The sequence below is a fragment of the Uloborus diversus genome, chromosome 1 (assembly GCF_026930045.1).
Source record: "Uloborus diversus isolate 005 chromosome 1, Udiv.v.3.1, whole genome shotgun sequence".
Taxonomy (NCBI): domain Eukaryota; kingdom Metazoa; phylum Arthropoda; class Arachnida; order Araneae; family Uloboridae; genus Uloborus; species Uloborus diversus.
Window position 1 is genome coordinate 173,423,682 of NC_072731.1, and position 18,036 is coordinate 173,441,717.

General features: G+C 34.5%; 1 protein-coding gene across 1 annotated transcript in view; it reads left to right on the forward strand.

Moving 5' to 3' along the window:
* Positions 1–14,538: 14,538 nt before the first annotated feature.
* LOC129223117 (protein ABHD11-like) overlaps positions 14,539–18,036 on the forward strand; it is a 33,934-nt gene continuing 30,436 nt past the window's right edge. Inside the window, exon 1 of the mRNA XM_054857686.1 lies at positions 14,539–14,597. Within this exon, the coding sequence (XP_054713661.1) occupies positions 14,590–14,597 (8 nt within the window). The 5' untranslated portion in view covers positions 14,539–14,589. The remainder of the gene's footprint in view (positions 14,598–18,036) is intronic.

An 18,036-nucleotide genomic window follows, 5' to 3' on the forward strand; every position in this document is an offset into this window, starting at 1 on the left:
GATCGAGCTGATTGGGCAGCATTTACCCAGTTTGCAGAAATAACATCGGAAGATGTGACTAATATTGATATTGATGTAGCGGTAAAGCGCGTAACCGACATTATCTTAAACGCAGCTAACGCTGCTATACCAAAAACCACTAAAGGCAGGATCAAGTTTCCTTAGCCTTGGTGGAACCTTGATTGTCAGGAAGCTCATAAGGCACAAAAAAAAGCATGGAGCACTTTTCGTCGATATCCGACTACACAAAATCTTGTGGCACTTAAACGAGCTCGTGCTGACGCTCGGAGGATTCGACGAAAAAGCCAGCGGGACTCGTGGCAGACCTACGTCAGCACAATCACGACGTCCACCCCATCTAAGACAGTGTGGGGTAAAATTAAAAAAAATTCTTGTAACTACAATATGTTTTGTGCTCCCATTCTGGAGGAAAATGTTCAACTTTTATCTGATCACAGAGAGGTGGCTACTGCCTGGCGACTCATTTGGAAGAAGTCTCCAGTGCAAATAACTTCATTAGAAAATATTCTGCAGCTTTTTAATAGAATTTATTCTGAACATAGATTCCCAAAATCCTTGAGTCAAGCAATAGTTATCCCTACCCTTAAACCAAATAAACAATCTGATAAACCTGAGAGCTATAGACCTATAGCTCTCGCCAGTTGCCTATTTAAAGTCATGGAACGGATGGTAAACGCCAGACTGATGCACATTCTGGAGTCACACCATCTCATATCCTCATATCAAAGTGGATTTAGGCGTGGCAGCTGCACAATTGACAATCTAATGCTTCTCGAAACATCAATAAGAGAAGCATTTCTTAAACGAAAACATCTTGTGAGCGTATTTTTCTATATTGAAGAAGCATACGACCGTACCTGGAGGTATGGGATCCTCAAAACCCTGCACGAGTATGGGTTACGAGGTAATTTACCCATCTTTCTCTCCAATTATCTGAAACATCGTTCGTGTACGCGTCAAGTCTGTTCTGTCGGATACCTTCATTCAAGAAGAAAGCGTACCCCAGAGAAGTGTACTAAGCGTAACTCTAATCGTAATAGCAATCAATGGGCGGAAGAAAATGGGTTCACTTTCTCTGCTCAAAAAACATTCTGTATCCACTTCTGCCGTAAAAGAGGGCTTCACCCTGATCCAAATCTTCTCCTGAATAATCAACCAATAGCTGTAAAAGATCAAGGAAAATTCTTGGGTCTCACACTTGATAAAAAACTTAAATTTTTACCGCACATACAAGAGTTAAAAAAGAAATGTTCATTAAAATTAAATATCCTTAAAGTCTTAGCGAACACTTCTTGGGGTGCTGATACAGAGTCTCTGTTAAGAATATACAGGGCTCTGATACGCTCAAAACTTGATTATGGATATCAAATTTATGGCTCTGCTGCAAAAACCTATCTGAAAAGTTTGGATCCAATACATAATCAGGCACTGCGCATCTGCACAGGAGCATTTTGAACTTCGCCTGTCAACAGTCTTCATATCCTTGCACACGAACAATAGCTAAACAATAGACGCCTCAAACTTTCTTTAAATTTTTACTTCAAAATAAAACCTTGCACTAATCACCCGGCCTACATCTCCACATTTTTAATCCACCTAATGTTGCTTTATTTCTACATCGGCCTTCGATGACCCCAACATTTGGGATCCGAATGCGTCGGGTACTCTCAGACCTGCAGCTATCAGATTTCAAAACCGTCAACACAATAAAACTAATTGAACCATGGTGCGAAGTCATACCTTCTATAATCAATGATTTCTCAAAATTCCCAAAACAAACTACTGCTAATAGTTTATCAACAGGTCTTTCATGAGATCAAATCAAGTATTCTGGTTATAAACACATTTTCACTGACGGATCAAAAGGAAACGATCACGTCGGCTTTTCCGCAATAATTAATGATCAAGTTACGGCAGAAAAATTAAACACATCTTGCTCGGTATTTACTGCAGAAATAAAAGCTATATTTTCATCTCTAGAATCAATAGCCCAATCCGTTTATAGAAAGTGGGTGATATTCACTGACTCAAAGAGTTCAGTGGAAGCCATCACTCATTGCAATAATAACAGCCGTCCTTTAGTCATCGAGTCATATCTTTTATACAAAAACCTTATGGAAAATAATTTTCAAGTTACCTTTTGTTGGATCCCTGGTCATGTGGGCATTGCAGGCAATGAGGCAGCCGATTCAGCTGCCAGAGCTGCAAGTATCCTGGTTGATAGTAGTGTCCCTTTCGGTGATATTAAAAAACGATATCGTTGTAAGCCTCAACACGTATTGGCAGGGGACTTGGAATTCAGAAATCCAAAATAAACTGCATTCGATCCAGCCCTCCACTAGAGGTTTCGGATCATTAAATATCACCAGGAGAGAACAAGTCTTATTAGCTCGACTTCGCATTGGACATACCAGATTCACCCACAAATATCTCTTATGTCATGAACCAGTTCCAACATGCATTACATGTGATGTAAATCAGACAGTGTTGCACATTTTATGCAACTGTCCAAATTTTAATCTAATTCATTATAAATATTTTAATAATTTTAACCCACCTTTGAAGGAGTTGCTGGGGGAGCCACCCCATCGAATTTGTACTCCTTCCTCCAGGAGATTGGATTCTCCTTTTTAATTTAGTGTTTGTTTCGTCATTATGTGATTTCGTCCTTTCCTTATTTTTCGAGATATTGTTACGTCTATTTTGTCTTTATCTTCAGATTGTTTAAAAAGTTTTTTAACGTTTATATGTTTTTATCGGCTGCACTTTTTAATACTAGTACTTGAAATTTTATGCTTTCTTCTCCAAAATATGCTTTTATTTACTTTATTCTTAAATGAAAAATAAAAAACATATAATAAAATATCGTTTGGCGCAGTATAACCCCCAATGGCTGTTGCGCCTTAAAAATCAAATCAATAAACCCACCAAATAATAGTATTATGAGACGAACTTTGGCAATCAATGAATTAATTTGTTTCAAACTGGTCGCCTTTTGAAGTAACAACTGGTGCAACTGCTGGTTTTGAAGGTGCAACTGCTCATTGAATTTTTCATTTAAGAGCCACCAAGTCCTTTACTCAACCCTATTCCCCATAAAGCAATTTTTTAAGAGAGTCCAAACTTATGTGTAGTTTGGGGTAGACCTTTGACTCTAAAACAGGCCATACAGTGTAATAAATGGGATTGAGGTCTAGCGAGTAGAGAGTCCACTAAAGATGATATAATGTCAAAAACAATGCTTTTTGGCCGTATGAACTGGTGTGAAGTCAAATTGAAATCCCCAGTCTACATTGCTATGCCGAAGTGCTCTTATATTAGGTCCAGAGAAGTACAACAGCTTCTAAAATGTCCATCTGGTACACTTTTTGATTCTTTTTATGGCCCTCATCCAGAAAAAACCAGAGATTTTTTGTCACTTGCAGGGCCGATACTAGCAGGTGTGCAGCGCGTGCACCGTACACGAGCTGCCAAGGTAAGGGGCGGCCGTAGCCCGCATACATTTCTACTAATCAAGCACAATTTCTCAAAAAATTTTCACAACAAAACTTTAAATTAGTCGAATAGACTTAGGCTGAATTTTAAATCTTATTAAAGAATCAAAGTAAGACTTGTAAGTATGAGCTGGTTGAACGGTAAATCAGTGAAAGATATCTGTTTTAGAGCGGACTTGCGGCACGTCTCAAACGTTTCTGGCATCTTTCATACGAATGCCTGAACTTCTTGAAACTCGTAAAACTTCTGTTTGAGCTGTTTTTGCCTTTAGTCGCACTTATCTTTAACAAATTCCCTCATCTTACGAACAACTTCTCTCGTGGAAACACAAGAATTTCATTGAACTCACTTTTGGATGACCTGACAATTTATTGAAATGTTCACTGTTCGTTTTTGTACACTTTCTGGACATCGACTATCATTTCCAAGCTACTTGAAGCAGCATACCGCATCAAACAGTGTTTGCTGAGGCTCAACAAGCAAACGAACTGTTTTTCTGCTTGTTAAACCACTTTAAAATAGCAGGACTTTGCTTAAAACTGTAAGAAAACTGAAAAACAATCCATAAGCTGTGAGATACATTGTAAATTATTTTCTAATAAAGTGAGAACAAAAATAAATAAGACACGCATTAAAATGAAATTACTTTACTTCCATTCAATAATGCGATTTTTTTTTTTTTTTTTTTGCCGCACCCTGTGTACTACCCTGCTAAGCACAAAAGTGGAATCTGCAGTTGAGCTCAAGCTGAATATTGTGTTTTGAAGTTTGGTTCTTCCATACATTTGATTCAGATGTCTTCTCTTTTTTTTTCTTTTTTAGAGTTTTTAACAAAATAGTTCCTGATCAAATGGCCCTAAAACATTTTATTTATGAAGTAAAATATGAAATAGAGAAAAACTTGGTTATAATAACTCAGTTTTGTTCAAAAGGTGCAGGTATGATTATTTTTACTATTGTGCTTAGCAGGGCCGTATGAATAAACTGAAACTCCAGTTTAGGTTTTGGTTGAGCTTTAGAAACCATTGCGAAGTTTTGGTTTGGGGTTTCTGTTAGAAAGAAGAAAAAAAAAACAATTAGTTTAGATTTCAACTTAGACTGGATTGGAAAAAATCGAAACTCAATAGCTTTCATTTTCAGACAGTAAAGTTACATTGTATTATTTATTTTTTCAAACAATATCACTTATTCAGTAAGTTACCGCCCTATAGCCAGGGCTAAGGCAGAAATAAATGAAATGCACCGCCAGTTCAGTCAATTCCAGCCGAGGACTGCAGTTTCGTGCTTATTAGCACTCATCAGCCCGGCATAGGAAGTGAATGAGCTGGAGGTGGAAAACCTGGAAGTTTTGGAAAACCTGGAACCTTTCTTGGTGGAAAACCTGGAGGTTTTCCACCCTCAGCTCATTTACTTCCTATGCTGGCCTGATGAGTGCTAATAAGCACGAAACTGCAGTCCTCGGCTGGAATTGACTGAGCTGGCGGTGTATTTCATGAATATCAATCATGTTTGAAAGTCAAAAATTACAATTATTATTTCATGTTTCAAAGGCAATCTAAAAAAGAAAATGTATTTGTTATGATTGGGCACACCTTACCCAATATGATTGGTTGAACGAGGACTTGACTTATTTCTAGTGTTTGACCAAGAAAGCTCTCAGTTATAAAACAAAACGTTTTTTTTTTCTAATTAAACTTACCTTTATGTGTACTTTCTGTCAAGTAGAAAAAGAAGATATTTGGATTGCTTGTATATTTTTTAATGCTTAACCCTCTATATGTTCCCAGAACACAGAGCTATTAAGAAATCCTATTTTTATTCATTAAAAAATCAAATTTTCCATTTTTTCTCGAAAAAAAAACGGTTTTTTTCCACCACTTCAAAATTTTCGGAAATTTTACATCTCTAGTGGTATCCAAAATGGAAAAAAAAAGGAAGCATGAGGGATGTTTGGAAGAATAAACTGAGAAGTTATTAAGAATATGGTGTCATTTATTTATTTTATTGCTGTTACGTGATAACGTGGCAAATATAGATATAGGAACAGTTTTCACATTAATGAGCAAAAAAAATCAAAATATTGATTTCTGTTGCCTTGCTCATTTGGATTTGCTCCCCGGTACTTCATGATGAAATTGTATTCAAACTATTTTTAATACACGCAATTAGTGATGTAGGGTGAAAAGGTAATTTTTTTTCTTCTTTTGGAAGGGGGGTATTTATCCGAAGGCAGGTTAAATCTTCTAGTAATTGCGCATTTTGAAAAAAAAAAAAATAGGTGGTATCAAAAGGTGATTTTCTTTTTAAAACATAAACTTTTAAAAACATTTGAGACAGTATCAAAATTCCTTCCTGCTGCAAGTGCAGCTATCTTTAACTTTTCTTTCTCATTGGCAGTTCTTTATCATTTTAAAACAAATCTCAGCAGTTTCTTTCCTTTAGAATTAATTTAAAAAAAACTTTTTTAAACATCTCCAAACACATTTTACTGAAAAAGGATTTATGAAGTATTTTTATGCTAACATTTATGTTGTATTGCATTTAGTTTTAGTATTAAATAGTTTTGTTTTTTAAATTAAAACATTGTAAAACAGCTGTAACGTCTATTTTTTTCACACACTCAATACATATGCTTGAAATACAATAAAAAGAGAAAGTCAAAATATCAAAATGAAATAAGCAAACTAAGGACTGATACGTTATCAGGGGGTAGACCAGCCACTTAGTTCGCAAGGTCCATTCTTCAGAACATCTTTGGTTTGTTTCTATTTGTGAATTTTAAATGTTTCTGTATATTATCACTTGAACTAGGTTTGGACACTTGAACTAAGTTTGGAGGAAATTTCTCCAAAAGATATAGGTAAATAAATAGTAATAATAAATTGAGCGATATGTCATGGTGGGACATATTACTGAGTTATAAAAGACTAGGACCTTAAAAAATTGATGTTTGCTTTTTTTGTAACCAGTTAAGCTTTTTACTTTTTTTAGACTGCCTTTTTATATCTGAAATTTGGCAAGCAACATTGATTAGGCATATCCACAGTGGCGTAGCTAGACCCGACTTTCGGGGGGGGGGGGGTTACTTCTTTTATATATATATATATATATATATATATATATATATATATATATATATATATATATATATATATATAATATGTATATATATATATATAATCGCTTGGAATTTTTTCCTTTTCTTCTTTTTTTTCTTTCTCTTCTCTCTTCTTTTTCTCTTTTTTTTTGAGACTAACGTTTCGGGGGGGGGGGGGGGGGGGTTGTCCCCAAAACCCCCCCCCCCCCCCTTAGCTACGCCCCTGCATATCCAACACATTTAATGTGAATATCATATTAGATTGCTAAGTTGTTTCACACAATAATTCTTTAAATATGTGATCAAAATACAATTTTTGGGCAAAAATTGATTGTTTTGTATGAGGTTGGTTATAATATACATAGTGGAATACATACAGAAAAGTATTTTAGATATATATAAATTTTTGAAATAAATACCCCGGTAAATACCCTGGGTATTTACCCCTAAAAATAAATACCCGGGTATTTTACATCACTACCTGGAAAACAAAGGAATCTCCAATGGCTCCAGCATAAGGGATGCCATGAGGTCGCAGTATCTCGTCTGCATACCTTCGGCCCGTCAAAGTGCCATTCCGAAAGATATGCAGGTCCGTACGTCCGCCTATGCTGATTCCACCCCATACCATCCAACCAACTCATCTGTATTGTGACCTTTCGCGAATAAATGCGGGGTTATTTCAAGTGCCCCTGTCCCTCCATACCAGAGCAATTCGGGTGTTACACTCTAGACTGATTTGAGACTCAATTTCGATGTTCAGCAGCCCATCTTCGGGCCGCACGGTGGCGTGGGGTCAACGGAATGCAGATTATTGGCCTACGTGCATAGAGCCCTCCTTCTTGAAGTCGATTACTTCTTGTTTGGCTGGACATCTTTCGTCCTGTTGCCAAGAGCAACTGTCTTTGCAGCTGCGTTGCATTTTCTGTTCTGTTTCGTCGGGCTGTTAACAGTATATACCGGTCATAAGTTGCTGTACTTAAAGCCCTGAATCCTTCTCTTAAGTGGCGCCACACTTTGATCCATGCACTGCGCGCCGCTTTCGACTGCCATTGGACGCGGGCAGTCACGTGGGTTCAGTCCGCCATTTTGTGTCGTTGCCTGTGTGATTTCACTGTGCGGAAGCGGAATACTAGATATTTTCTCTTTGCTATTCGTATTTTTCATCAAACGCTATCTTTAATGTGAAGTGCTTGGTGTAGTGCATTAAGATGTTCTAAAGTTCAAAATTACTATATCGAAATACATTGAAAGATTATTTATGTATTTAAAAAAAATTTTATCAATACTGCTGTGCAATTTCAGATACTTTTTGAAACTCTTGTTGAAATTGTAATATTTTTTACTTTTCATGAAACTGTCTATGGTTTGTTAATTTTCATGGGATAATAAGGACATTCACTAAAATCATCATAAATAGTTCCTTCAAATATTGTAAAGCTCAACTATGTAACGGCACCTAATAAATTGCTAGCAGTAGTAAAATATTTGTCCTGTTTCTAAAACTGATTTTTCTGAGTTTAAGATAACAAAGCCGTCAAAATTTAAATATACTAATCATTTTATTAATTTTTAATGTAAATTTTCTATTGTTTAGTTAGTTTCAAAATGTCTCAGTAACTAGCTAAATTATTTTAGGAACACGTCGTTTTGCTTTTAATTGTGTCGTAGCCATGAGTTTCAGTATGTTGCCAAGTTAATTATTTATCTATTTTGGGCATAAAAATTAAGATATTAAAAGTATGAAATTATTCATTAAAAAAAATTAAGCTTCTTTGAGATTATAGTAACATGTAACTCAAGCCAAGTTATATAATTACGTAAAGATTTTTTTTCCCCGGAAAAAAATTGTTTTCGTTTAATTTTTATTTTGATGTGAAAACCTTTTTAATAATATATATATATATATATATATATATATATATATATATATATATATATATATATATATATATATATATATATATATATATATATATATATATATCCCAGTATCTGTTAATTTATAAATTCATTATTGCTATTTATAACAGTTCGTAATCTGCACTCTTTTATTTGAACTCCTATTGGTATCAAATAATTCAATTTTTATTATTTTTTTAAATATTGATTTAAAACTGGTTACATTTTATTATCAGTTCGTTGAATTTTTAAGAACTAGTAGTATCCTTAAAAATCAGGTTTAAATGAAAGGCATTTTTTAATGTAAAATCGTCATGAGAAACAAGAAAGTGTTGGTAAAAGTTATTAAAAAAAAAATGGAAGAGTCCTGCTAAAAATAAAACCTTATTAGTTAAAACAAAAAGAAAATTTAAATTTTTTAGAAGTGAATAATTTTCCATAAGAAAACTACACACATTTGTTATATAAATGATACTGCTTTGCATGAATAAGTTCAAACTGTTGCCCACAAATAATTTATGACATAGTTAATTTAGCTCACTACTGTTCTACTCAGTAGTGGATTTAAGGGGTTGCAAAAGACCGTGCCCCCCCCCCCCCAAAGGATGAATTTATTTAACTATTTTATTCACTATTTTTTAATCGACTTCTCCATAGCATTTTTTTTATATAGTTAATTAAACAGAACACAAAACACACATAGAGCATATTTTGAATAATAGCATTTTCATTTGCTAAAAAAGTCATACTAGAGTCTTAGAGTGGCAGAATACATTTATACATTTAACTCCCTGGTTTTGAATTCAAGGGAACGTAATATCGCGATTCGTCCATTAATTTTTCTTTGATGGAATCAATAACTAACATTCTTCAAAAAATGTGCAGGCGTGCCTAAAAGAATTATTTTGATCCAGGAAGCTATTTGCGAAATAATAGCTTTTTCTTTTTCGGCTTATAAAAAATGCAAAATGAAAGAAATCATATAGTAGTTTCTTGAGAAAACCATGATATTAATGGAGGCTGCATGTAATATGAATATGTTATCTCAATTGTATCATGGCTTCAAGAATAATTAACAACTGCTTTGAAATCCACACAGAAATTGTCCTGAATTTTTCAGTAAAACCTATATGTTTAACAGCTATGATTTTCTTAATTAAATGATATTTTATAGTTAAAATACTATAAAATAACATTAAAAACTCAAATGAGGTATGGGTATTAACCTTGCCCTCGTGTTATAATCATTACGACATTGTTCCTAAAATTAAAACCGCTAATTGTATAGCATTTCGGTAACATTATTATGGTTTACTATTTAATTGGCTTGAAACGTTAAAGATGTTTTACGTCCACTTTCAAAGTATATTGGTGCATAATATGTATGTACTTAGAAGTGGATCATTAATTTAAGGGATCCTAAAAAATTTAGAAAAAGACATTTTAAAATAAAGTAATGAAAACTTTGTTATGAAACATCGTATGTGGCAGGGGGAAGGAGGAGGTGCTATTCAATTTCCCGGCCCCCCTCCGAGAGATTTTTCTTATCCGCCCCTGGTTCTACTACACCAACTTTCTAATAATAAGGTCTATATGGGGAAAAAAAAGAAATTACTCTTAAAAATGGTCGAAAATTTCTTTAAAAAAACCTTTTTACTAATATTCGGTTTAATAATAAAAAAAATATTTTACCAAGGTAAAATTCAACATTTTTGTACGTATATTATCAGTTACATAAGTTACGATTAAAAATCTGTAAACATACGTTGATAAAAAGATACTTTTCAATGAGCGAAACTCTGTATTTTTCTACTGTTGAGATAGGGAGAAAGTTGCGGAACGACACAAAATGGCGGGGGCTTTAGCTGTACTGGCGTGTGACCGACCTTGCCCTGGTCGATGTCTAACATTTCCTGTCTCTTGGAATCGATTCCACAACCTTGCAACAACACTTCTGGAGACTCCAACAGCGTCCGCTCCACTACGTTATGTTTGCCCGGATTCCAGTCTGCTTATAACACGCCATGTCATGGATTCCGGTAAATCACGTTGGCAAGTAACCTTGTCTTAAGAAAAAATACTGCGCAATCGAATTTCACAGTTACGGCAATAAAACAGACGTTTCTGCAACATCCCGATTTCTACCCTTATCTCTTTTTTCTGGTTTTTGACGTCATGAACACTGATTTGCATATAGTTTTCTTCTTCCGTTTCCTGGTAGGCTTTAAAGTATGGATTATTCATTTTCTATTACTTACATCTTTGCGTAATTTTGTTAAAACCATGTGCTCCCCTAATTGTTTTGAGCAGTGTAGACTGTCTTTCGAAATGGGCTTCAAAGGTGAAAAGAAGATACTGAAATTTATCCTCTTCTAATGTACTACTATCTTCATGAATACGACTGTATCGCGCCCAAAAGGCAACCCAAGTCCTTGGCATTAGGTTATATTAGTTCAATACAACTTTGGAAGCTTCAACTTTCCAATTATAGCTGCATCAGTTGGCAAAGAAGCGTCAAATGTACTTCGACGTAAACAATGCTCGTATTCTATTTTAAGTTCCATAAAGCGATCCCTATACGTTTCCATTTTATCATATTCCTTATTGCTTTGCTCATAAATTTCCAATGTTTGAGCAAAAGCTCTAAATAAACGCTCGGCTGAATCCGCCAACTTATTAAAAATTACGTTCCTTACCTCCACGACTTCTTTCTCTCCTGTTTTCTTTCAAATTTATTGCAAACCGTGGTATATAACCTTCGTAAATTCGTTCTTTTTCTTTCCATAATATTTCAATTTTGTCGCATTTCTAGGAGACAACGACATTTTTGTTTTCGTTATCAAACATATTCGCTATCATATTCAAATCTGGAAGTACAAAGCTCCAATGACACGGACGCCAATTTTTGTTACTCAAACAAAACTTCGTAATCCCGGGTACAAAAATTATTGAAGACAACATGACATAAAATGCACAGGATATAATTCTTACATATTGAGCAACTTAAACGTAACTATCTTAAATATTTAAAACTGATCTCGTTTGTATCTATGTGAACGACAGAAAACTGGGCATCGAACCAGGTATCGATAGATTCGTAATTTTCTTGGCTACATGCTTAGCTATGTGGCATTGCTGTGCGACTTTAATTAGCGGAGATATTAATTAAAAACGTAACATATTTTCTTATCGGTTCTTTTTTCGGAAGACTTTTTGCTATAATTTTCCCCATCCTTCTGGCAAGAGGCTAAGCGGAAGTGACTCGCAGAGGGGTCAATCCATGTGAAATCATACAGGAAAAGAAAAATTTATCCTCTTCTAATGTACTACTATCTTCATGAATACGACTGTATCGCGCCCAAAAGGCAACCCAAGTCCTTGGCATTAGGTTATATTAGTTCAATACAACTTTGGAAGCTTCAACTTTCCAATTATAGCTGCATCAGTTGGCAAAGAAGCGTCAAATGTACTTCGACGTAAACAATGCTCGTATTCTATTTTAAGTTCCATAAAGCGATCCCTATACGTTTCCATTTTATCATATTCCTTATTGCTTTGCTCATAAATTTCCAATGTTTGAGCAAAAGCTCTAAATAAACGCTCGGCTGAATCCGCCAACTTATTAAAAATTACGTTCCTTACCTCCACGACTTCTTTCTCTCCTGTTTTCTTCCAAATTTATTGCAAACCGTGGTATATAACCTTCGTAAATTCGTTCTTTTTCTTTCCATAATATTTCAATTTTGTCGCATTTCTAGGAGACAACGACATTTTTGTTTTCGTTATCAAACATATTCGCTATCATATTCAAATCTGGAAGTACAAAGCTCCAATGACACGGACGCCAATTTTTGTTACTCAAACAAAACTTCGTAATCCCGGGTACAAAAATTATTGAAGACAACATGACATAAAATGCACAGGATATAATTCTTACATATTGAGCAACTTAAACGTAACTATCTTAAATATTTAAAACTGATCTCGTTTGTATCTATGTGAACGACAGAAAACTGGGCATCGAACCAGGTATCGATAGATTCGTAATTTTCTTGGCTACATGCTTAGCTATGTGGCATTGCTGTGCGACTTTAATTAGCGGAGATATTAATTAAAAACGTAACATATTTTCTTATCGGTTCTTTTTTCGGAAGACTTTTTGCTATAATTTTCCCCATCTTTCTGGCAAGAGGCTAAGCGGAAGTGACTCGCAGAGGGGTCAATCCATGTGAAATCATACAGGAAAAGAAAAATTTATCCTCTTCTAATGTACTACTATCTTCATGAATACGACTGTATCGCGCCCAAAAGGCAACCCAAGTCCTTGGCATTAGGTTATATTAGTTCAATACAACTTTGGAAGCTTCAACTTTCCAATTATAGCTGCATCAGTTGGCAAAGAAGCGTCAAATGTACTTCGACGTAAACAATGCTCGTATTCTATTTTAAGTTCCATAAAGCGATCCCTATACGTTTCCATTTTATCATATTCCTTATTGCTTTGCTCATAAATTTCCAATGTTTGAGCAAAAGCTCTAAATAAACGCTCGGCTGAATCCGCCAACTTATTAAAAATTACGTTCCTTACCTCCACGACTTCTTTCTCTCCTGTTTTCTTTCAAATTTATTGCAAACCGTGGTATATAACCTTCGTAAATTCGTTCTTTTTCTTTCCATAATATTTCAATTTTGTCGCATTTCTAGGAGACAACGACATTTTTGTTTTCGTTATCAAACATATTCGCTATCATATTCAAATCTGGAAGTACAAAGCTCCAATGACACGGACGCCAATTTTTGTTACTCAAACAAAACTTCGTAATCCCGGGTACAAAAATTATTGAAGACAACATGACATAAAATGCACAGGATATAATTCTTACATATTGAGCAACTTAAACGTAACTATCTTAAATATTTAAAACTGATCTCGTTTGTATCTATGTGAACGACAGAAAACTGGGCATCGAACCAGGTATCGATAGATTCGTAATTTTCTTGGCTACATGCTTAGCTATGTGGCATTGCTGTGCGACTTTAATTAGCGGAGATATTAATTAAAAACGTAACATATTTTCTTATCGGTTCTTTTTTCGGAAGACTTTTTGCTATAATTTTCCCCATCCTTCTGGCAAGAGGCTAAGCGGAAGTGACTCGCAGAGGGGTCAATCCATGTGAAATCATACAGGAAAAGAAAAATTTATCCTCTTCTAATGTACTACTATCTTCATGAATACGACTGTATCGCGCCCAAAAGGCAACCCAAGTCCTTGGCATTAGGTTATATTAGTTCAATACAACTTTGGAAGCTTCAACTTTCCAATTATAGCTGCATCAGTTGGCAAAGAAGCGTCAAATGTACTTCGACGTAAACAATGCTCGTATTCTATTTTAAGTTCCATAAAGCGATCCCTATACGTTTCCATTTTATCATATTCCTTATTGCTTTGCTCATAAATTTCCAATGTTTGAGCAAAAGCTCTAAATAAAACGCTCGGCTGAATCCGCCAACTTATTAAAAATTACGTTCCTTACCTCCACGACTTCTTTCTCTCCTGTTTTCTTCCAAATTTATTGCAAACCGTGGTATATAACCTTCGTAAATTCGTTCTTTTTCTTTCCATAATATTTCAATTTTGTCGCATTTCTAGGAGACAACGACATTTTTGTTTTCGTTATCAAACATATTCGCTATCATATTCAAATCTGGAAGTACAAAGCTCCAATGACACGGACGCCAATTTTTGTTACTCAAACAAAACTTCGTAATCCCGGGTACAAAAATTATTGAAGACAACATGACATAAAATGCACAGGATATAATTCTTACATATTGAGCAACTTAAACGTAACTATCTTAAATATTTTCATTTTATGAAGCATATCGTAAGAGCTGAGATAAGCCAGCAACGACAATCACATTGACATGTAAGTGTGATAACAGCTATTTATCTGCCTCACAATTTTATCAGATAAAGCAAACTTTAACCAAGGGTTTTTTTTTTTTTTTACTGGTGTTCGCTTTTCTTTGATACTTTTTATGATTTGTTAGCAGTCTTCAAAGGGAAAGGGTCATGGCAAGGTAAGTTGAATTTTGTAAAATTTTTAAGATTCGTTAATTTTTTCATAAAAAATACGCTATTATAATGAATTTTCATCCATTAACTCTAGCTCCTATTTGATATATCTTTACCTTTTCTTCATTTGTTTAATTTAATGGATAGTTTTACTCTTTGACACAACAAAATATTCACATTTAATAGACATCACAACATCAATAACATTTTTACAGTTACTTAATTTTAAGTTTTTCACAAATTGTCATACAGTTTCAATCATACCTTTTGACATTAAAACTGGATCACTGTCGAAAAAATATTGAGACTAAGAGTATCCATTTTCAGCGACTAATTTAAAATTAAATGCATAATTAAGATAGAAATGAAATCTGTTACAAAGAGTAAAGTTTGCTGCATTTAGTACAAAAAGAATAATAAACAAAATATAGATTAATAAATGAACTTTAAATAGATGTTCGCCATTGATATAGGAAAATAAACGCTGGCGCATGCATCGCTCGTGCATGTTACTCTTCTTAAATTGAAAAATGTTTAGTAGAAATTTGAAACGCATTTTTCATAAATGAGTATAATCTTTTAACCTCTCTTCGCGAAGAAAGTCACATTACACTTCTTATAACTGCCAAATAATTTGTGATCTGGATTGAGCAAACTTCATTACTTGATACGAACTTTTTAATGCCAATGAGCATACATTTTTCATTTGTAAAATCATTTTCATCATATTTTTAAAACTTAAACAATTTCTCTGACGGCATAGTGATAAAAACGATAATGGTATAATGAAAGTTCTCTCATGAAAAAAAAAAACTTAAACAAACTATAAATTTAATAAATAAAACAATCAGCAAACGTAGTGTTTTATCATTTACACAGCAGATCTAAAATTGTGTAGTTTTACTCGAAAATTTTGGAATTACAACGTTTTAAGATCTGAGTTGAATTAGTTTTTTCTTAAATGATTTTCAAACATAATAACAGGAAATTGTTTGAAAAAGAACGTTTATTTTAAAATTTATTTTCTCGTTTCGTCAAGTTGGATTGATATGAGAGAAAGGTACAGTCGACTCCCGCTACAACGCGATCCGACTTATGCGAAATGGTTATAACGCGAATTCTTCAAGAGAAAGAATTTTAGAGCTAAAGCGAATTTCTCGCTCTCAACACGAAAATATTTGGAAAGGAATCGTGATGGTAAGTTTCGGCTTTGTTATTGACTACAAAACATTAATTCGTGAATGTACTTTCATCCTTTCAGCATCACTGATGGCGCAAGTTCCCACATACAGCACTATAAACATAGCATTGTTAGTGTGTACGCATCACCACTCCTCATTTTTCATTTATTTATTCTAAATATGAAAGGTGATGAAATATTGTGGCACCTAGGCACGCTGTTTCGTCTAAAGTTTGAAGATGGTAACAAAAAGTGAAAGTTTGTTACAATTTAAGAAAATGCAAAGATTTTTGATACGCTTGAACAACTAAAAAGTGGGTCGAAGATAGCCCGACAATTAGGTATAGGTGAATCTTTCACAGGTATAATTAAAAGTCAAGAGAAGGTAATCCGTATAAGTCCGGGGGTCCCAGAGGGGTGTTACCATAGATGTAAATGTGAATACCATGTGGATACCATGAAAGTAAACGTAAAGCTACTGTATTTAAAAATATATTAGAATGACGATCAGATTGCCCAGCGTAAATCATCATCCTCAATTTTTAAGTTATAAAGGTAACTTATTGTATCTACTCTATAGTACTCTTACAGTGCACAGCTTTTTTTTACTAAATACTGTACGTACCGTGCTGTGTTATTTTTATATCTCTCTATCCCATTGATCATTCATTTTGTACATTATAACAGTATTTTATGTTGAATAATGCAACTTTTTTAAAAATACGGTAAAAATTCTGCTCTTTATGTAAGAAACGGTAATATATTGCTGAAAATGGTCAAAAGCAGTTCAAAAGGTGTTTATATGTCTAAAATGTTTGGGTATGTTAATAAAAAAAGATCACATACACAACACTTTGTCGAAATTTCGACTTATGCGAGAAGTCTTGGAACGCATCCCTCGCGTAAGTCGGGATTCGACTGTATTGCTGTAATTAAGCAAAGTAAAAGTTGATCGAGAAAGCTTTTGTATCACTACATTTTTCAAACTTTCGTGAGTATTGCTTAAGATAAACTAGCTCCCACATACAAGCAAACACAAGTACTGCTTTCTCTTTCTAACAGACAGTTATTAGTGAGCAAATGAAATTTCAAATAAATTTAACAAGCAACGAGTACAACATTATAAGCAGTATTCATTTAATTGATTCATACATTCAGCTCATATCTTCCAAATTGACTAAATCGGCGGCTCCCAGACTTTTTAGGTTACGGAACCCTTAGTAATAGGCTTTTACTTAAAGGAGCCCCATTTGTGTTTATGACTCTAACCATTTTCGGAAATTATCTGTTTGTGTTTCGCATGTATTTGACCGATTTCTTGAGGGCGATCTAACTCAAAACGTAGCACATGGAATTGAATGAAACTTGGTATACATGTGCATCTTCATGAGAGCTGGTGTTGATTAATTTTGGCACCAATCTCTTCAGAGGTTGACCCAATCAAACGAATTCCACCTTTAGCATGACTGCTGTCTGTCAAACAATAACGCAAGGATTCGCATAAAAGTTGGTACACATATGTACCTGAATGGTAGAGGTGGTGCAGATAAATTTTTGCCACCAATCAATTTCAAAGGGGTGGCACAACAGAATGATTTTCTCGTCAAGCATTTATTACTTCTATATCTCGAAAAATAATACAAAAATTCAAATAAAAACTAAAATATTAGGGACTTTAAATGAAACATTTCCTATTGCTCAAGAGAAGGACTTTGAATGCTTTTGTCATCAAGCATGACTAATATTGCAAACGTTTCCCATGATCATAAGGGCTCTGAAGGGAATACAAAAATGTTCATGATAAATTTTTATACAGTTTTGTGGTAGACATATAGGGGCCCCAAATATGCATGCCAAAATACCCCCACCCCACAAACCTATGAATCTGCCACTGGTCCTCCGTACCTTTCACAGAGGTAGTTTCATCAGTTTTTAAGGGACCCCTAAAGACAGCTTTTTTTTAAATCCTAACAAGGGACTAAGCAACTCCAGCCCACTTTCCACAGAGGTATTTATTTGGAAATGGAACCTTGGAAGATTTCGACCACAACTAATTGAAGGTGCACTTGTCAAATTAGCGCGCATGGTGGATCTTCGACCGTTATCAGAATAGAATCCGTGACCCTTTAGCCATGAACTCAGTGCTTTACTGAGCTCGGCTCGTATCCGCAGCGTACTATTTTACTATGTATCGAAAGTAACCATTTAAAACATTTTGAGGCAGCGTGAATAAAAAGTACTACCTTCAATTTGAAATAAGACCT